Genomic DNA, 21,853 nt, shown 5'->3' with positions numbered 1-21,853 from the left:
CATTTTCCAGTGTGACGCCTGTCCTGATCCCCCCGGCCTCTGCATACTGGATCGCTCCAAGGCGCACCACACGTCACTGGGGTTCTACATTATCTAAATTCTGTCCCTTATTCCTATTTCAGGGGTCACGTTGATCCAGGGATTATTCTGATCGCCATTATGGAGTCGGGAAGGAATTTTTCCCCTGTGATGAGGCTACTGTCGTCTGCCTTACGAGGGTTTTTTTTTGCCTTCCTCTGGATCAACACAGGTTGAATTTGATGGACACCTGTCATTTTCAACCTTATAAACTAATAATTGGCCTAATACCCCCAAATAAATTAGAATTGTCCCTTTTCCCCAGCTAAATAGGTATGGCCGCCATTCCCATTAGAGGATGCCATGATGCAATTACAAAGCCTCTGTGCGGCCAGGACAGTAGAAACCCCCCACAAGTGACCCCATTCTGGAAACTACACCCCATAAGGAATCTAAGAAGGGGGGCAGCGGGGATATGGCCCCCTGGTGACGGCCACATTTGGGACGTGAAAATGAAAAAAATTGTATTTTTTATTTTCTCGGCACATGTTCTACGTAAGTGCCCGTCACCAGTGGGGTCCATATGCTCACTGCACCCCTTGTTGGATTCCTTATGGGGTGTAGTTTCCAGAATGGGGTCACTTGTCGGGGGTTTCTACTGTCCTGGCAGCACAGGAGCTTTGTAATTGCGACATGGCCTCCATCCTCCATTCCAGCCTCTAAATGGCGCTCTGTCCCTTTGGTGACTTGCCCTGTGCCCATATGGCACATTATGTCCACATGTGGGGTATTTTCGTACTCAGGGGAAATTACCCTACACGTTTTGTGTTCATTTTCTTTTTAACCCCTTGTGGAAATGGAAAAAAATCAAGGCTAGACCAACATTTAGTGTAATTTTTGTAAAATTTTTACTCTAAATCATTAATCTTGTCATGTTTTTTCATTTTCACAAGGGGTTAAAAGATAAAAAAAACATTTAATGTGTAGAGCAATTTCCCCTGAGTTTGGAAATACCCCACATGTGGACATAAAGCGCCATGCGGGTGCAGGGTAAGCCTCCGAAGGGAAGAAGCGCCATTTGGTTTTTGAAGGCTGGATTTGGATGGAATGGATTTCGAGGGGCCATGTTGCATTCAAAAGGCCCCTGTGTTGCCAAGACAGTTGAAACCCCCCACAAGTGACCCCATTATGGAAACTGCACCCCTCAAGGAATGTAACAAGGGGTGTAGTGAGCATATGGACCCCACGGGTGACGGACACAAATGTGGAACAATGTGGCGTGAAAATGAAGTATTACATTTTTTACACTATAATGTTGGTTTAGCCTTGAATATATCATTTTCACAAGGGGTTAAAAGAGGAGAAAAAAAACTAAATGTGTAGCGCAATTTCCCCCGAGTCCGTAAATACCCCACATGTGGACATAAAGCGCCATGCGGGTGCAGGGCAAGCCTCCGAAGGGAACCAGCACCATTTCGTTTTTGAAGGCTGGATTTGGATGGAATGGATTTTGAGGGGCCATGTTGCATTCAAAAGGCCTCTGTGTTGCCAAGACAGTTGAAACCCCCCACAAGTGACCCCATTATGGAAACTACACCCCTCAGGGAATGTAACAAGGGGTGTAGTGAGCATATTGACCCCACTGGTGACGGGCACAAATGTGGAACAATGTGGCGTGAAAATGAAATATTACATTTTTTACACTATAATGTTGGTTTAGCCTTGAATTTATCATTTTCACAAGGGGTTAAAAGAGAAAAAAACACACAATATGTGTAGAGCAATTTCCCCCGAGTCCGTAAATACCCCACATGTGGACATAAAGCGCCATGTGGGCGCAGAGCAAGCCTCCGAAGGGAAGGAGCGCCATTTGGATTTTGGAGGTTGGATTTGGCTAGAATGGATGATGAACGCCATGTCGCATTTACAGAGCCCTCCTGCTGCCAAAACACTGGAAACCCCCCACAAGTGACCCCATTCTGGAAACTGCACCCCTCAAGGAATCTAACAAGGGGTGCAGTGAGGATATGGACCCCTTGATGACGGGCACATTTGTGCCATGAAAGTGAAAAAATTAAATTTTTCCCTTTCACGTCACATTGTTCCACATTTGTGCCCGTCACCAGTGGGGTCCATATGCTCACTGCACCCCTTGTTAGATTCCTTGAGGGGTGTAGTTTCCAGAATGGAATCACTTGTGGGGGGTTTCCAGTGTTTTGGCAGCACGAGGGCTCTGTAAATGCGACATGGCCCTTGAAATCCTTTTCAGTGAAATTCAGCTTCCAAAAGCCAATTGGCGCTCCTTCCCTTTGGAGGCTCGTCCTGCGCCCCCTTGGCACTCTATCGCCACATGTGGGGTATTTCTGTACTCGGGAGAAACTGCGCTACACATTTTTTGTCTTTTTTTGCCTCTTATCCCTTTAAGAAAATGAAAAATTGAAGGCTAGAACAACGTTTTAGTGTAAAAAATAAATTTTTCTTTTTTCACGCCATATTGTTCGGAAAATCTGTGAAGCACCTGTGGGGTCCAGATGCTCACCGCACCCCTTGTTACATTCCTTGAGGGGTGTAGTTTTCTAAATGGTGTCCCTTTAGGGGTGTTTTTTAGGTTTTGACACCCCAGAGCCTCTGCCAACCTGAAGTGGTACAGTCAAAAATGACCAAATATAACGGAGGCGTTGAAATTCACTAGGCGCTCCCTTATATCTGAGGCTTGTGGTTGCGTCAAATAGCGCAATAGGGCCACATATGGGGTATTTCTATAAACTGCAGAAACGGGGCAATAATTATTGGGGTGCATTTCTCTGGTAATAGGTTTATAATTATGAAAAATATTGGATTACAATAAAATCTCTGCACAGAAAATTAAAATTTTCAAATTCCTTACACACTTGGCTTTTATTTCTGTGACTCCCCTAAAGGGTTTAAACACTTTCTGGATATGCTTTTGCAGAGTTTGGGGGGTGCAGTTTCTGAAATGGGGTGCTTTGTGGGGCTTTCTAACATACAGGCCCCTCAAATACACTTTAAACCTGAACAGGTCCCTAAAAATATCTGATTTTGAAATTTTACTGAAAATTTGGAAATTTGCTGCTAATGTTTTAAGCTTCCTATCGTCTAAAAAAAATGAAAGATAGTTTAATAAATGCCGCCAACATAAAGTAGACATGTTGCTAATGCTATTTAATATATAATTTATGTGGTATAACCACTTTCTGTATACGCAAAGAAGTTTCAAAGTTGGAAAAATGCATTTTTTTCAAATTTTTTCACCTTATTTGGGTTTTTTTCATAAAGATTTGTTATGAGTATCGACTCCAATTTACCAGAAATGTAAAGTACAATATGTCACGAGAAAACAATCTCAGAATCAGCCGGATAGGTAAAAGCATCCCGAAGTTATTAATGACTAAAGTGACACTGGTCATATTCATAAAATTTGTCTCTGTCATTAAGGCCATTTCAGGCTCTGTCCTTAAGGGGTTAAAGAGGACCTGTCACCCCCCGTGCCGGGGTGACAGGCTCCCGACCCCCCGTTAGAGCCCCCTATACGTACCTCATTGCGCCGGGTCCCGCTTCCTGAGCCGGTCGGGTGACTGAGATTTCAGCGCCCGAAGCTCGGCACACGCGCTCACAGGATAGTCCGATGCCCATAGAGAATGACGGAGCATCGGACTCCCCATTAATTCTCTATGAGCACCTGACTCTCCTGTGAGCGCGTGCTCCTGGGACTAGTAGTTCTGACAGCTCCACACTGTGCACGTTGCCTTGACTGCAGCCGCACACAGTGACAACACTTTCCTGGCAGTCCATGCAGCCACTCACTGAAATTTGGTAACTTTCAGCTGCTCTCCTTCTACCTGTGTGGCCACACACCCTGCACAATGTGTACAGCGCCCAGCACACTGACACCTCCCTGCAGAGTGGGCACCCCGTGGCATAAAGTGCCTGCAGCCACCGAGCACTGCACACTACTCCGACCCAGCGACACCTTTAACCCCCCACAATGTCATCTGTCACCGCAAAGGTTAACCCGTATAACTTACAGCCATATAATGAGGACGGAGGAGCCCGTCCACATCATCCGAGGTGGACATGCTGACTGCCGTGTGACTGTGTGAGCCAGGGCCTGTCTGTTCATTTAGGGCCCCATTCACACGTCCGTGTCAGTTTTTACTGTCAGGAAATCCTGATCAGGAGACCTCAAATGTCATCAGGAAAGTATCAGGATTTCCTGACAGTAATCCGTTTTTACCATCAGGAAACCATCAGGAAAAACCTTCAGGATTTCCTGATGAGATAATATTGTCTAGTATGCCAACATAAATCACAGGTACCCGTGTACCTGGATGGCCACAGGCTGCAGAACTACAACTCCCATCATGGCCTGTCAGCAAGGCATGATGGGAGTTGTACGTCTGCAACCTGGATGGCCACAGACTGCAGAACTACAACTCCCATCATGGCCTGCCAGCAGAGCCATGATGGGAGTTGTACTTCTGCAACCTGGATGGCCACAGGCTGCAGAACTACAACTCCCATCATGGCCTGCCAGCAGAGCCATGATGGGAGTTGTACTTCTGCAACCTGGATGGCCACAGGCTGCAGAACTACAACTCCCATCATGGCCTGCCAGCAGAGCCATGATGGGAGTTGTACTTCTGCAACCTGGATGGCCACAGGCTGCAGAACTACAACTCCCATCATGGCCTGCCAGCAGAGCATGGTGGGAGTAGTAGTCCTAAGGGGTAATCTCACCTGTCCCGGATCCTGCTCTGTCGGGGCCGCGAGGTTGGGGTCCGGGTCCGGGTCAGAGTGCAGTGCTGAGGTCCGGGCAGCGGCGGCGGTCGGAGGTGTGGAGCATCCGGCGGGCGGCCCGGTGGTGAGTTCCCGGGGGGGGGGGAAGAGGGTCAGATGCAAGAGAGACGGTGGTGAGCAGCGGCGGGTATGGGGGCGCAGGGTGGTTGTCGGGGGCTAGCGGGTACTGGGGGTTAGGCGGCGGCGGGGGGGGGGGGATCTGCACCGCACTCTGGCCGGCCAGCCCTGTAGTGTCGGGCAGAGTGTGCGGTGCAGTGCGGGGGGGATGGGGGTGTGCGGGTGATCGGACGGCGGCCGGAGCTGGCTCTCTACCAGTCCGGAATCGCGGACACTTTCCTGATATACATCAGGAAAATGCCCGTGATTCCGGCGCTCCCATAGACTTCTATGGGGGCGTCCGTGCCGGATTTCCGGACGAAAATAGGACAGGATCTAAAAAATCCGGTCCTATTTTCCGGAACGGAAACCCTTCCAGAAAAATCCGGAAGGGTGTCCGAGTCTAATGTTAGTCTATGAGTCCGGAAATCCGTCCGGATTTCCTGATAGGAAATCCGGACAGATTTTCCGGACGTGTGAAGGGGGCCTTAGGCCTTATTCACTCCTTTCTTATTCACCTTCCCTTTTTTTGTGTATCTGAAAAGAAAATGGATTACGGATGTACTACAGACAAATTTTTGGCAGATTGCAGACATAATAATACGGTCCTGAAAACCTGTGTGAGTGAGGCCTTATAGTTCATTCATATTTTATAAACCTGACCTGTTATTTTCCATTTCAGGTAGCAGTATGCGGGTGGATTTCTACACTGTGTGATGAACAGGACTCATTTGTGATCTCCTGTGACCCCACTAAAGGTTTGTCACATTGTTGTTGGGGGGATTGTTCTTGTATACGATTACTTTCCAGCATTAACTTTGGTCCATGATTTACTTTGGATATTTGAGGGACAATTCACTTCACATTGGAACCTAGAGAGAAAATGAAGGCTTTGTTCAGTATTGTGTTCCATTCAGTCCGTAGTCCACTGTGCTATATAGTTTCCATCAGAATGTCTCAACCAAAGACACTATGTAGCCCTAGCCTAACGCCACTCTAGAGCTCAAGATTAACCCTTTGAGGACCAGGCCCAAAATGACCCAGTGGACCGCGCAAATTTTGATCTTAGTGTTTTCGTTTTTCCCTCCTCCCCTTCTAAGACCTCTAGCACTTTCAGTTTTCTATCTACAGGCCATGTAAGTGCTTGTTTTTTACAGGAATAGTTGTACTGTGTAATGGCGTCTTTCATTCTACCATAACATGTATGAAGGAATCCCAAATATATTATTTATGAAGATATAAATAGGTGAAATCATAAAAAAGAATGCAATATGGTAACGTTTGGGGGGTTCCTGTGTCTACATAATGCACTATATGGTAAAAACGACATGATACAATTATTCTATAGGTCAGCCCGAACACAACCATATGCAGGTTACACAGATTCTCTAATGTTATATATTTTTTTTAAATGAAATCCTTTTTTTTGGCAATTAATTATAAATAAAATGTCCCTATTGTGACGCTTAAAACAGTTGTATTTTTTCACCTACGGGGCTGTATGGGGCGTAATTTTTTCCGCCATGATCTCTAGTTTTTATTAATACCATATTTGTGAAGATCGGACGTTTTGATCACTTTTTATTAATTTTTTTATATATAATGTAACATTAAATCGGTAATCCGCGCACTTTTTCCCTCTTTTCGTGTACGCCGTTCTCCATTCGCAATGACGCTTGTTATATTTTAATAGATTGGACAATTACGCACGCTACGGTATAGTATATGTTTATTTGTTTATTTATTTTTATATGTTTTATTTATATAATGGGAGAGGGGGGTGATTTCAACCTTTATTGGTGGCGGGGTTTTGGGGTAGTGTGTTAGTGTTTTTACCTTTTTTTTTTACACATTTGAAGTCCCTTTGGGGGACTTTTACATACACTAGTGTGATTACACACACTGATCATTGCTATGCCATAGGCATAGCATTAATCAGTGTTATCGGCGATCTGCTCATTGAGCCTGACTGTGCAGGCTCAGTGCAGCAGATCGCCGATCGGACCGCACGGAAGAAGGTGAGAGACCTCCGGCGGTGCGTTTTAACGATCGGGGTCCCGATCGGTAAGTGACAGGGGACTCCCCCTGTCACTTACACATAAACGCAGCGGTCGCGGCGTTTAAGGGGTTAATGGCACGCGGCAGCGCGATTGCTGCAGCGTGCCATTACCGGTGAGGTCCCGGCTGATTGCAGCCGGCCCCCACCTGCTATGAAGCGCGCTCCGCTCTGGAGCACGCTTCATAGCGGGAGAACCACCCAGGACGTATAGTTACGCCCTAGGTCGTCTGTGGACAGACTTCCATGGCGTAACTATACGCCCTTGGTCGTCTAAGGGTTAAAGTGACTTTACCACCAGGCCCAAGCTGAAGCACAGGAGGGCCCATCACCCTTAGTGGGAAGAAACCCCAGCCCCTCCATAACGTGACTCCATTAGAATCAATGGAACCCTATCATAGAGGGGCTGGGGTTTCCTCCCACTAAGGGTGGGTCGGCCCGCCTCCAGTGCTTCTGCCTGGGCCTAGTGGTACAGTCACTTTAAAGATTCTTTGTGACTATTTGGGTTTTAAAAGTAGAGTCATCTATCTGTGTTTATAAGCAATGTATATAAAGCAGCACCCTGTCAAATTCAGGTGTTGAACTATATAACTACCCCATTTACTTCTATAGACCAAACATAGATGATGACTGGGTCATTTCCCACATGTATGTGAGTTTTCATTTGGGTTCAGAAGTATAGCAAACTACACTTTTGAGTGCCTATAAAAACTCTTTGCCACCTGATTTTGACAGGGTGTCAAGCATCCATGCCTCAGAAGGCACAATTGTGGGTTGAATGCACCATAAGGGCCCTATTACATGGAGCGATAATCTGCCGACATCTGATCGTGTCTTTTGATCCTCCCTAAAAATCATTGCTTACCAACCGCACATCACTACGTGTGATAACTATGTGTGGCCGGCAGATAATGACTGTTGTGAGCTATTTCAGCTCTGGGATAGAGACAGAGACCGGGCTTCGGTGCTAACCATATGTTTATTTCGGCACAACAGGTACAGGTGCAGCACTTCCTATGCAGCGATTTACCTCACTATCACCTTAGCTGTAAGGCAGACACTGGCTTCCTCCAGTGTATAGCTTCTCCAGCCCAAAAGCAAAGTCCTGAATATCAGCTGCCCTGGTCAGCTGACTAGCTTACTCTATAAAGGCCAGGTCAAAAAAACCTCATGACGCCCACCATGACTACTTCCCCGCTCATATTTAGTCACGAGCCGGGGAATAAAAGTCATTTTCTCCGTTATGAAGCACCTGCCGCGGCCGGTACGTGCAGGGGCCTCTCCTGGTGCTTTATACAATGCTCAAGGGAACTATATCAGCCCAAACAGGCTGATTGGTTCCCTTTAACCAATCACTGGCTGCAGCACTGTCCCTTCTCAGCCAGTCATTGGCTCAGCGGCCTGTCAATTCACAGACCAGCCCTGAAGTTCCAGCGGCAGCTGCCGACAGAAACGAGAACAACACGGGGGAGTGTGGATAGTTAACTATATAGCTGTATATACTTTATTATTTACTATATACAGCAAGGGCTGCACAAACATAGCTAAAGATGCCCATGCTGTACAATTATCAAGACGTGTAATAGGATCAGTCTAGCAGATCGGCCCTCCTTTACATTAGTGGTCGGGCCGTGTCATGCAGCCCTAAGAAGTTACACAATATGTGCTGGAGTATAGCAGCTCAGAACAACATAGGTTTCTAGCTTAAACCATTTGTTAGAAAGGATGTTCCAGGAAATAATCCCCCACTGTGGTATTTATGCAGTATGCCAGAGTGAAATCCATTAGTGTAGCTGTATAGGAGAGTGTATTCAGTGGAAACATGTCAAAGTATATAAATACAGTATGTGTCCTATGCCAGAGTCGGATACAGTATGCCGCTTGCACCAGTTTAGGAATTTGGGAAAAGCCGCTTTTGCACAGGAGAATAAAAGCATTTTTCTATGATATGGAAATACAGTCACATACATGAAATGAACCTTGTCACTGCGGCCTCAGTATTAATGAGGAGGCAGCCAACAGATCAGTGTACTGTGGGTGGTAGCTCTGCCCTCAGTGTGCCAAAGTGATGTCAATCATTCTCAAAGGAGGTGGGGCAGCATAATGGTGGAATTGCTTGGGTACCTTTATCTTTATCCTCTGATCCAGAATGTTTGCAAATAAAGATCTTTTTTGCAAATATGCTGGGTTCACAGATCACATAATAATAATTTTTGTACCCTTAAAGAAAAAATGATGTAGCAAGTTGTCTGTAAGTTACCCTTAAAGAGTCATGTCGTTGGTGCCAGTCTCCTGAGGAGTCCTGGCTTGATTGATCAGCCTGGGGTCAATTATTACAAGTCAGATGTGTCCCGACCTGTTGTAAAGGATGTAGTTCAGGGCAGGACTGCAAGATTCCCTAAAAAAACTGGGACTACCCACGTAACTCTTCTCATAGTTAAGGTTGATACTTTTTTTTAACTTTTTAAAAAAATCTCACCTGGAGGCGGCCATATTGGAGACATGAACTTCCGTTCTGAATGTTTTGTATACATGGTACAGAATGAGCTGTGTGGTGGTTAAAATTGACAGAGAAACCTTATTACAGTGATGGAGTACAGCACCTTTTCCCAGAATTTACAGGAGATGCATGCTGATGCTGTGTACAGTATGTAGTATATAGTGTTGCTATCTAGACCTCCAGCAGTACACCTCATCCTGTGCGAGTGTGTGTGCATAAAATATATATATATGTTAGCAAAGTTGACAAGCGACATTTCCTTTCCCATGCAGTTTTAGTTGTTATGAGCAACAAAAAGTTTTTCTGCAATATTTTAATTTTCCTTTAAATAAAATAACTGAATATTTTTTTAAATAATTTGTAATAAAAGCCTTATATGTTGTTTTCTGATAACACATTACCTTTAAGAAAGTAGACAACCCCTTTAACTCCACAATAGCAGCGAGTGTTGTTTTAGCGAAACAAAAGAGAAAAGCGTTGTAGTCACACACACACAAAAGGTATACAATATATGATTTCTAAAGATGATGTCATTCTCTTGTTGCTTTATCTCTCTTATCCAGCCTGAAAGGTACAAGTGTCAGAGTGCTTTGACCTCAGCCATGGCTCTTGCTGCTGTTTCTGTCTCCTGTCAAGTGCTCAGAGGGACTACTGGAATTTTCACCAGTCATTCGGCCTCACTACTGTCGAGGGCCCCAGCTTTGTGCGCTTGTCCCCTGAATAGGTAGGTGATCTGTCTGCAGGCACTACTAAATTTTGTTTAAAAAGTGATGTGATGGCAGTTCTGTTGTTTTAGGAAAGAGTTGCTCATCAAACTCTCAAACAGTAGATCTTTGTTGCTGTTGTTGTAAAACAGAGGGCTTTCGTAAGTCGCGTCGTGTTATTCAGCATAGTAGAGTCGGCACAGTCGCCTCTGCTGCTTATCTATCTCTCTGCTGGGATGTACTGACTAGATACTCAGAAATGAAATTGTCCTTTTATTGAGATTGGCGACCTACTGTATGCCATCAGTGCCTGTTAGTGATCTAGACATCACAATGTATCTTCTAACCCTTGAATCTGGATTTATTTAACTTAGACGGAAAATGGCATCGCAAAGAAAAACAGATCATTTGGAGAGAACGGCAAACACCTATAGACAAGAGGTAAGTGAATGTGTTAGACTTACTGATGCTTCACATCTCCACCATGCAGTGTATTACATAAAGATCACACATTGCTCTGATGGAATGAATGAAGTGTATGTGTATACTATATGTGGATCACATCTTGCAGTCTGACATTAAGGGCCCTATTCCACCGGACGATTATCGTTTGCATAATCGTTAACGATTAATGATCTCAAACGACCGCTATTGCGAAAGACCTGAAAACGTTCACTCATTTCCATGGAACAATAATCGTTACTTATGATCGTAATTGCGATAGTTTTTTCTTCGCTATTGCGTTCGTATCTACTGCGAATGACCGAACGATGTCTTATTCAATGCGAACGTTTTGCGAACAAGCAACGATAAAAATAGGTCCAGGTCTTAGAAAGCGATCAACGATTTCTCGTTCGGTCGTTAATCGTTAACTGCATTTCAACCGAACGATTATCGTTTAGATTCGAACGATTTAACGATAATCTGAACGATAATCGTCTGGTGGAGTAGGGCCCTAAGTCTGCTGTTGTAATGATTGTTGACCAAAAATAATATGGCTCCTACATTTTTATGCATAGGATCCAAAGTAATTTTTTTTGCATGTAATATTATGCCCAAGGGCTCTATTATATGGGGTGCTTAACAGTCAAACAGATATGCTCTGTAAGGGTGCGTTCACACCTACAGGATCTGCAGCAGATCTGCAGCAGATTTGATGCTGTGTTCAGTTATTTAAATGAAATCTGCTGCAGATCCTGTAGGTGTGAACGCACCATAAAACTCTAAATTTTTTTCATGCAGAATTTGTAACATGGATTCTAGAGGTGAGCAAACCTTGAGCATGCTCGAATTCGTCCGAACTCGAGCATGTGGTATTTGATTAGCAATTGCAGCTGAACTTGGATCCAGCCCTAAGGCTGCCTGGAAAACATGGATGCAGCCTTTGGATGTATCCATGTTTTCCAAGCAGCATTAAGGCTGCATCCAATTTCAGCAGCTATCGCTAATCAAATGCCGTACACTCTGGTTCGGACAAACTTGAGCATGCTCAAAGTTCACACAACCGTAGTGGATTCAAAGTCGGCCACTTTGCTTCCAGCATTAATAAAATGGATAGTCTGCCAGCTCAATTAAAGGAGTCGTACCATGAATTATTTATATACCTTTTTCCATCTTAGTGACTTACTTGTAGTGCAGCCGAGCAAAGTCTGTCTCCTTTCCCCCTTCCTAACTGGCAGTAGAGGCCTTTTTACTTTCCCTGCAGATGAGTGATGATGGATCCAGAGTTGTGGAGATGTGTGACATCCAAAATATACAAAAATAGTCACTCCTTTAGATTAAATTATCCTGTGCTCGATTCACATCACTGCACAGAAAACTATTTGTTGGGATAGTGACTGAGCATGTGTGTCCGCCAGCTCACTAGGTGGACATGCACAATGCTAAATGCTTAACACCAGGTGGTGCTATACTATGTAAGTGAATGTTATAACTCTGCACTAGACTGGTTTTTGTGCATGTGAATGGCAAACAGGCCAGGCCAAAACAGTACCAGAGATAAGACAGAAATCAGACAAGCAGAGGGTTGTTTTAGGCGGCTTCAGATGCAGGTCAGACAATCTATGTTGGCAACATAGAGGCACACAGTACAGACAGCAGTTAGACAGGAGACATAATCCGAAGAACAGGCACAGGTCAGGATATTTGGAATAGCAGCAAAGCACCTTAGCTTAGAATGCACAAATGCGACAACTCTTAGACAGGGAGGGGCGGGTGGAGCCAGTTTAAATAGGAGCAGATGGCTCTGGATTGGCAGACTGCAGTAGCAGGTGGAGACAAGCTACTACTATAAATCCAGAGTAGTTGGCCTCATGCACACTCTAGTGGCCAGAGGTGTCATTGCAGCAGAAGGAGGAAGATGGAGCTGGAATACTCGAGCAGCCCCAGGAAAAGCATGGAGTACAGCAGAGGAGCCGACAGGATGGTGCCTCCGCCAGTGAGTCTCATCCTACAGTGTTTCAGTTTTTATGATCGAAGGGCTAAATAGGGTATTTATAAGTAAGACAATTCCAATAATAATCTGCTGGCAAAGATTCTTCTTGTTATACAACACATTTTAACCTCTGAACTCTTCCCTTGTTGGCTCTACCTGCCTTAAATGAAAAATTTTCTTTATTGCAGAGGGAAGTGCTTGTTTGTTAATAAGGGTGCCTGCGTTTTTGGGCTTCATAAAACAGAACAGTAATATAGCCAGGAAATATGTCTTTGTAAAAGTGTCTGTGCAGTCTGTGTTTAAATATGACTTCTGATTGAGATTATGTGTAGCAGTGACGTTTCAGTGAGTATATTCACAGGTACACAATAAAGTCTCTGGGGGGCATTTATTAAGTCCGGCGTTTTTTACGCCGGACTTATAAATGCCCCCGCAGCTCCCACGCTACGGGGATTTATGTAGAGGCGGACTGCCTCTACATAAATCCCGTGCGTGCCGGTGCGCACCGTCGAAAACCTACGCCAGCTGAGGACTGGAGTAGGTTTTCGGCGTACATTTGGGCGGAACGGATGGTAAATCGCGCGGACTCTGAGTCCGCGCCCTCCGTTCCGCCCACTACACGCCCCCCTGGCGTACTCGGCGGAAAGTGCCGATTTGCGAATATTTTATTCGCAGATCGGCCATTTGCGTATAAAAAAATACTCAAATCGGCACTTTCCGACAAAAATCATCCGTTCGCCGGATGATACATGTGGCCCTCTGTGTCAATGTGTATGTCCCATGTGCTGGCAGTCGTGAAAGAAGACGCACACCAAGCCATGGCATCCAACCAAAGTTTTACAGCTATGGGCCTAATAAATTCCCAACTGGTTTGCTAAGAACCTAATTTTTCAGGGGAAAAAAATCTGTACAGGAATTTTTATTGTGTGTACAGTGGGGGGAGTGTATATAGTAAGTCCTAGTGCTTGCAGGTTGCTGTTGCACTTTCCTGTTTTTGTCTGTTTAGCAGCGTGCAACCTGCATAGTATGAACAGTGGTATTGGAGTGCTGGCCATTTTTTTTTTAGTTTTTTTTTTTTTAAAAAAGGAACCTGTCACGTTAAAAATGCTGTCCAATCTGTATATAATGCAGGAGGAGCTGAATGGACTGATATTGAGCTGGGTGGAAAAGGTACCAGGATAACTTGTCATTTATTCATGTGAATCTCTGCTTATTCTGGACAAAGTAGTCAAGTTGGGCGGTCCTACCCAGTGATTGACAAGTCATTTTGCATTCATATTTATGCAAAGAAAAATCGGGACCCTCTACATGTCTATGGAGCCCAGAATGAACAGAGATTTACGTGAATGATGTTGTTCTGAACGTTTTCCCTCTAAACTATGCATCAGCCTGTTTAGTTTTATAATATGATGCCTGCAGATTCAATATGACAGGTTCTCTTTAATATTGCTAAGTTGAATCTATATATATCCAATACTGATCCTATTTGATTCTCCTTCTGATTCCCTGTCAGTTCACACAAGGGAGCGTGCGGCTGTGGGGAGTTCTGGTGCCAGCTAAAGATCATCCGGCTGGTACTGCAGTACTGGCCGGGATAATCTTATGTATGTAAACATAGCCTTAGGGTACAAACACACACACCGTATACGCAGCAGATCTGCAGCAGATTTGATGGTGCAGATTTGATGCTGTGTTCAGTTATTTAGATCTAATCTGTTGCGTATTTGCTGCGTATCGCAGCAGTAAATACGCTGCGTATACGGTGTGTGTGTTTATACCCTAAAAATGTATTCCCTGTCTGCAGGTTTCCATAAAGGATCCCCTTTTTACATGAGAAACAAAGGACCCTTGTTCTGGAGATCAATCCAGGTCCTAGCAGTTAGTCTCCACTGATCAGATATTTATCCCCTATCTAGTTGATCCTTAAAATGTTTTAATCTTGACATAACGGACTATACTGTATGTAGTTTACTAGTGACCACATTCAGTCTGTTTCCCCATCATATATTTTTTACTTTGCTGGACTTGACACTACAGAGGACAGCACTTTTGAGTCCTGTAAAATTAAAGTATATATTAAGGTAATGTGAAAAACCATTTCAGATTTAGCTGCAGCTCTTCAGCATTTCTCAGTAAAATGGGCAGAAGTGCACAACTGAGCACTGGGTCTGTTTGGCACCACTTAGCTTTGTTTGAAGAACAGTATAAAGGTGTACAAATTAATAGAAAAACTAGAGAATCTTGTTTTAGCGATTTGTGGGGGTTTCGGCACACAGACCTCCACCAATCAAAAGCTTTGACATGTCATTCTGTGATGGGTACCCTTTAAGACACCTCAAATCCATTTTTATGTTAGAGATCTGCGTCTTGTAGAAGATAATACAGAAACTAGAACCTGTTTAGTAGTTAACACAGTAAAGTAACACATTTGTTGTTTCTTGTATTAACAGGTTATTACTCCAGCAAAAGTTTGTGGAATCAGCAATGAATCTGACGCTGTGAAGAGAGTCCGTCTTGCTGTGGAAAGCAAGGACTTTAGATTTAAAGCTGGGCAGTGGTAAGTTACTCTACTTGGGGAATGTGTAGTTTGGTTTTGCATTATACTAAATTCACATCATATATAGGATACTGTATAGGCAGTGCTTCACACCTTACTGGCATGGTGGAGCAAGTTGTGATGGAATGTACTAGCAATAACCCAGAACCCCATTGCACTTTGTCCTCCCTAAATTTAGATATTTCAAAAAGTTGGTGCAAAGACCGAGTTTTTAGTAGTATTGAGTAAAGCCACTACACTATGGGAAGCACGTTGCACAGATGCAAACTACTGCATCCACTCACACATCTACCATTCAGTAGCACATAATGAAAAGTGCAACCTTCTAGTATTACACAAAACACAATTGGCATATATCAGGTAACAGAATAAAAAGACCCCTCTGCACTTCATACAGGACTTCTAAGTAACCTGTCAGTACTTTAACTTCAGAAAAAAATGTTTCTTACAGCTGAATGCAATGTTTGCAGTTTAGGTACAGCTATAAAACTGTGGTATCTCTGTCATTTGGAAAAATATTTGATGTGTCGTAGACCCATGCCGAAAGTTTTGATTGGTCTGAGTCTGGGTGTTCAGACCCATTCAGATTATGAGAAACAACCGGAAGAATAACGCACGGTCCTCTCCTGGCTCTGTGTCACGTGATGAGTAATGTAAGTCTATGGAGCCCTAATCTTTCACTGACACAGAGCAGGGAGCGGACCGAGCTGCAACATAGTCTTCTCTAGCTCATTTTCACAGTCAGTACAGGTCTGTACAGTCAGTACAGGTACTCATGATCAGGTAACCATGGATATGTCCATGGATGCTAAAAGTGAACGTAATCTATTTAAATAACAATTTTATTTCCTTTACAAAATGTATTGTCTAGAGTTAAGAGGCTAATCTTAGCATTATTCATAAGCAGTGTGTCCGTCATATTTAAAGATACCACTAGATGGCATACTTTCATTAAATGTATAAGGATAGCTAGAATATTTTTGTATACTGTTGAAGATTATAGATCCTGTTAAGTTTTTCTGCTTTTTAAATAAAAATAAATAAACATATTTGGTATCGCCGTGTTCGTAATCACCCGAACTATTAAATGATTACATTCCTGATCTCGCACGGTAAACGGCGTAAGCTCAAAAACCCGCCAAAGTGCAAAATTGCGCATTTTTGTTTACATTTAATTCAGAAAAAAATGTATCAAAGAGTCACATATACGCAAACAAGGTACCAAAAGAAAGAACAGATCGCGGCGCAAAAAATGAGACCTTACACAGCCCCATAGACCAAACAATAAAAGCATTATAAGTATGGGAATAGAGCGATTTTAAACACATTTTAGTTTTTTTCAAAAGGTTTAAATTTTTTAGAAGCCATCAAATAATATGAAAGTTATAAAAGTAACATATCGTTGTAATCGTACTGACTTGAGGAACATAGATAACATGTCAGTTTTACCATAGGGCGAACGGCGTAAATACAAAACCCCTCAAATAAAAGGAATTGCACCTTTTCTTCAAATTTCACTTCACATATAATTTTTTTAATTTTTTTCAGCATATTTTATAGAAAAATTAAGTCTGTATTTGCAAAGTATAATTGGTGTTGCAAAAAATTTGGGCTCATGTGGGTCTGTAGGGGGAAATATGCAAGCGCAGTGGCCTTTTAAACATGAGGAGGGAAAACGAAAGCGCAAAAATGAAAACTGGCTCCGTCCTTAAAGGGTTAGAGAGGTACTCTGGAAAAAAAAATTCTTTCAAATTAACTGGTATCAAAAAGTTATACAGGTTTGTAATTTACTTCTATTTAACAATCTCAAGTCTTCCAGTAATTATCAACCGCTGTATGTCCTGGAAGTGGTGAATTCTTTCCAATCTGACACAGTGCTCTCTGCTGCCACCTCTGTACATGTCAGTAAATGGTCAAAGCATGAAAGGTTTTCTATCGAGATTTGCTAATGCTTTGGACAGTTCCTGTCACGGACAAAGGTGGCAGCAGAGAGCACTGTGTCAGACTGGAAAGAATACACCACTTCCTGCAGGACATACAGCAGCTGATAAGTACTGAAAGACCTGAGTCTTTCAGTTACAAACCCATATAATTTTCTGATACCAGTTGATTTTAAAGAAAAAAAACATTTAGCCGGAGTACCTCTTTAATACCATATTGTGGTTTTCCAGGCTTACAAACGCATAACTGATTTCTTCTCACTACTCTTGTCCTCAGTTTGGAGGGTTCAGTTGTAGCTCAGTTTTATTGGAGTTAATGGAAGGGAATTGTAATATCACACACAACCAGGGGCCCCACCAAACAGTTCCCTACTTTTTAGGGCCAGAAACCTGCTTTAAAACGTTAGTATATTTCCTCCAAAGTCTTTGTTATTAAAGGAAAAGGGGGAGGGCAAATATATGTCTACTGAAGCCTGTCTATAGCGTTACTTTGCTTTTCTGTGTGTTTCATTAATAACCTCATATAAATAAATATAAACATATGCTGTGCCATCTGCCCCATATGCACCTTGAAGTGTTCAGTGTGATCATAGGCTGTACTTGTATTTTTGCCTGTTATTTAACACAGTGCTATAAAAACTAACGGAGAGTAGAAACGAATGAAACTTTAAAAGTTTACAAATTTAACTAGTTATATTATAGGCAGAAAGCCGTCAATACTGTATGTGCTTTCCTGATGGGCAGCTGTCGGATGCAGCACCATCTCGTACATTATTGCTCTTACCAGTGCACCTGTGAGAAGAGCAGCAGGGTCTGACCTGTAATACACAGCCCTGATACCAAGCACAGAGAAACCACCAGTACACCAATGGTAATTAACCTCTTCAGTGCTGCAATGAGATCAGGTAACAATGCTATAAATGTCAAGCCATTGTCACTATGGAAACTGCCTACCCCCTGATAGAGGTCCCGAGAGCTGCCAATTGCTAATGGACACATGCATATTTTTTTTTTTGCATGCAGAAATAAGCAAGCGGATCAGATAACTATCCCCTATCTAGTGGATCCTAAGCTGAAATGTTTCCCAGTAGTACTTCCAGATACTTCCCTCCTTAGTTTTCTAGTTTTCACAGCACATTGTGCTTCTCTCTGCTATGCCATGACATTGAACAGACTGGCACTGTGCTGGGGGATGGTTTGTATAGTACAGTACTGGATGGCATTTGGAATATAAGTTAAAGGGGTACTCCGGCGAAAACCTTTTTCTTTCAAATCCATCTGGTTTCACAAAGTTATGTAGATTTGCTATTTACTTCTATTTAAAAAATTAGCCTTGATCTAGTTTCCTCCCTTAAAAAGAGACCATGGACAGCAGATTGCAGAAAAGTTTAGAGCTGTTTTTTTAGAGCAAGAAGTCAATTGGGTGATTTTCAGCTATGTTAGAAATCACAACAAATTGCTATCAAATAGAGGGAAGGTGTTTGAAATTAAAGTGACTATTCTAAAGAGGTTTTCCCAGAGGATTCCACTATCCGTTGTGATTTTAAGATCCAGTACCTGAGTCTTCCATTAGAATGGCTTGGTGGGTCACACACAATACAGCATTCATTGCAGCTTCCCTTATGGAGGAGAGATGCGCTTGTACCACCCACTGATTCTAAAGGGAGACTCGGGTCCCTCTTTTAGAGACTGCTGGCGGACCAAGAGTTCTACCCCGCAGTGATAACTTTCCAAGTAGGGGAAAACCCTTTATTATTTAAATACATATAACATGCAATAAATTCTTATCTGGTGTCCTCATGAGCATAACAGCCAGTACTTTAAACATATAGGGAGGAATTTGTTACTGGTTTGTATAGGTATTGCTGAAAAATTGTTGCACTTTTTAAGCAGTTGGGATTTTTCTTTGTCTGTACCCCCCAAAATAAAAAATAAAAAAATTGAACTCTAAACTTTAAAGCATACATGATCTAAAATGGTATAAGGTGTAAAGAACAACACGTCCTGTGGAAAAAAGACTTCCTTCAGCTGAATCAACTGTGGATTTATTGCACATTTTGCCATATAAATCTTCATAAAATTCTCAGGGTTTCTGGTGACAAATTTAAGAGTTTGAGACTTTTTTTTGTGTATTTCCTTGCAAAAAAAACAATACTGTGTTGCATGCATTTCAGCAACAAATCCCATAGTCCCATGCACAGCCCTTTGCACTCTTCTGAGAATTGACTAGGATCCATGCTGAGTTAAATGATGTTTGCAGTTGGCATATAGTTCATTGTACATAGCAACATGTGCCCTGGGATGAACTGTTGGAGGGCATGGGGTCCATATACTGTTCTTGTGTTGGGGTCCTCTGCTGTCCCACTGGGTATTCTGCAATATTTTTAAACTTACTACTGTATACAACAGGGGTAGGGAATCTTGGCTCTCCAGTTGTTGCAAAACTACAACTCCCATCATGCCTGGACAGCTAAAGCTTTGGCTGTCCAGGCATGATGGGAGTTGTAGTTTTGCAACAGCTGGAGGGCTGAAGTTTCCCTACCCCTTGTATGCAATGATAGAATACAGTTATTTTCTTTAGGTGTGAAACTAGACATTTTCCACAAGAGGGAGCTGTTGACTAATGTCTTTTATAATCTGTTTAGCCCTTACTGACTCATTTATAGTGTGTGGTGTCTTTTTACTTTCTGTATTAACCGTAACCTTTATTATGGGTTATCCTTTACAACACTTATCCTAAAAATGAGAATATATTTATCAATTCAGTTTCTACTAAAAATGTTTTGTCTATGGAAAGAAATACAGCGCACTTACGTATTTCTCTGGGTAATTTTGGAAACAGCTGAACCCCAGAGTCTTGGAGAGTATGGAATAATGTAATGAGCGTCTGTAGATTCAATTAATTAAGAAAAACAATGAGCTCATGTAGAAGTATTTATAGAGCTGACCATGTATTGTATGTTCACCTTCTGTTCCCTGCTTAAAAAAAAAAAATCTATAAAAATCTCACAATCATTGTTCTTGTTACAAAAGACTGAGATTTCTTTTTATACCAGAGCCATGCTGTATAAGAAGCCTGGCTTCCTTATATCACTGAATTTTGGCTTGTTAATCTATGAGCCACATGGTTTTCATTGATGTGAAAGAAAAGAAGAATAACCTGGGTAATTTTAGACATGTGGTGACACAAATGTAATATTGTCTGTAAAAGTAAAATGTGTTGACTTGTTTGATGACATCTGAAATCCTGTTCTTACAAATAAGAACAGATTCACACAAGTATATTACTGCTGTAAGTCTAAGACAACTTGCTAGTCTTCTGATCTGAACTGACAATAACATAGATCCCTACAATGTCGTCAGGTCTGGTAATTAGGACCTGTGGCTGGGTTGGGACTTGCAGCTGCAATATGGGTGTAAAAAGGCATTTGCATTACCCTTGTATAAAATTCACTTAAAGGAGAAGTCCGGTGAAAATTTTCAATAAAGTACTGTATTGCCCCCTAAAAGTATACAAATCACCAATATACACTTATTACAGGAAATGCACATAAAGTGCTTTTTTCCCTGCACTTACTACTACATCAAGGCTTCACTTCCTGGATAACATGGTAATGTCACGACCCGACTCCCAGAGCTGTGCGGGCTGTGGCTGCTGGAGAGGATGATGGCAGAGGGATGCTCAGTGTCCCTCCAGTGCCCTGTGTCCCTCAGTGTCCCCCTGCCATCATCCTCCCCAGCAGCCACAGCCTGCACAGCTCTGGGAGTCGGGTCGTGACATCACCATTTTATCCAGGAAGTGACATCACCATGTTATCCAGGAAGTGAAGCCTTGATGCTGTAGTAAGTGCAGGGGGAAAAAAAAGCACTTTATGTGCATTTCTCGTAATAAGTGTATATTGGTGATTTGTATAACTTTTGGGGGACAATACAATAAAAATTTTCACTGGACTACTCCTTTAAAGCAAATGTACCAATCCTGGTGCGCAGTCCATTTTTCAAAACGCTGCCCTGTTCCCTTTATTGCCCTTGGTTTATTCATGTGCACTTTGCTCTGCTCTAGAGGCAGACCTGGCATCCCCAGTGTAACGACCTTGGTGACATGGCCAGATTTGATTCCAATGGAAGCGTGTCACCAAGGAAAAGGGACATTGTTAAGCTGCGATCACACATTCAGTGTTTTTCCTGGTCGGTGATTGTGGTCTGGTAGCTACCTCCGTGATCCGTTCAAAACCACCCCTGTTGTCATCCGTTTTGCTTCTGTTTTGCATCCATGTCTGTGTTTTTCACTGATTTGTTTAAAGCATTTTAAATTACATTGATTACATTGCATCTGTGTTTTTCAATTTACGAGTTACGGCATGTCCTATTTTTTAAAGGCACGGATCACGGATCCGTGCAATCAAGAAACCTCTGAATAGCCCAATACGAAGCAATGGGCTGTAAAATTATCTGTGTACACTGACAACTTCACGGAATGTGGGAATGCAGCCGTACACCAGGGGTGCTGGGTCTGCCTCCAGTGCATAGAACCGGCTGAAATGCACATGAAAAAAATGACAATATCTCAAGAACTGGACAGCGTTTTGCAAAATGGACCAAATGGACCAAAAATAAAATTACTTAGCAAATTGTTACATTCACTTCAATGTCATTTAACAAAACTTGAAAGTTGAGCGCATTCGCTCCCAAGCTAGCGGCAGGACCCTGATGAGAAATATGCAGTGAAT

At 42.8% G+C, this 21,853-nt stretch overlaps 1 protein-coding gene across 1 annotated transcript in view; it reads left to right on the top strand.

Annotated features, from left to right (window-relative positions):
- OXNAD1 (oxidoreductase NAD binding domain containing 1) overlaps window positions 1-21,853 on the top strand; it is a 66,529-nt gene that overhangs the window by 2,845 nt on the left and 41,831 nt on the right. Inside the window, exons 2-5 of the mRNA XM_069958708.1 lie at window positions 5,615-5,690; window positions 10,052-10,212; window positions 10,567-10,633; window positions 15,077-15,183. Coding sequence (XP_069814809.1) covers window positions 10,091-10,212; window positions 10,567-10,633; window positions 15,077-15,183 — 296 coding nt within the window. The 5' untranslated portion in view covers window positions 5,615-5,690; window positions 10,052-10,090. The remainder of the gene's footprint in view (window positions 1-5,614; window positions 5,691-10,051; window positions 10,213-10,566; window positions 10,634-15,076; window positions 15,184-21,853) is intronic.

The sequence above is a fragment of the Dendropsophus ebraccatus genome, chromosome 2 (genome assembly GCF_027789765.1).
Source record: "Dendropsophus ebraccatus isolate aDenEbr1 chromosome 2, aDenEbr1.pat, whole genome shotgun sequence".
Lineage (NCBI taxonomy): Eukaryota > Metazoa > Chordata > Amphibia > Anura > Hylidae > Dendropsophus > Dendropsophus ebraccatus.
Note: the sequence above shows the minus strand (reverse complement) of the source record. Positions and strands in the feature narration are given on the sequence as shown.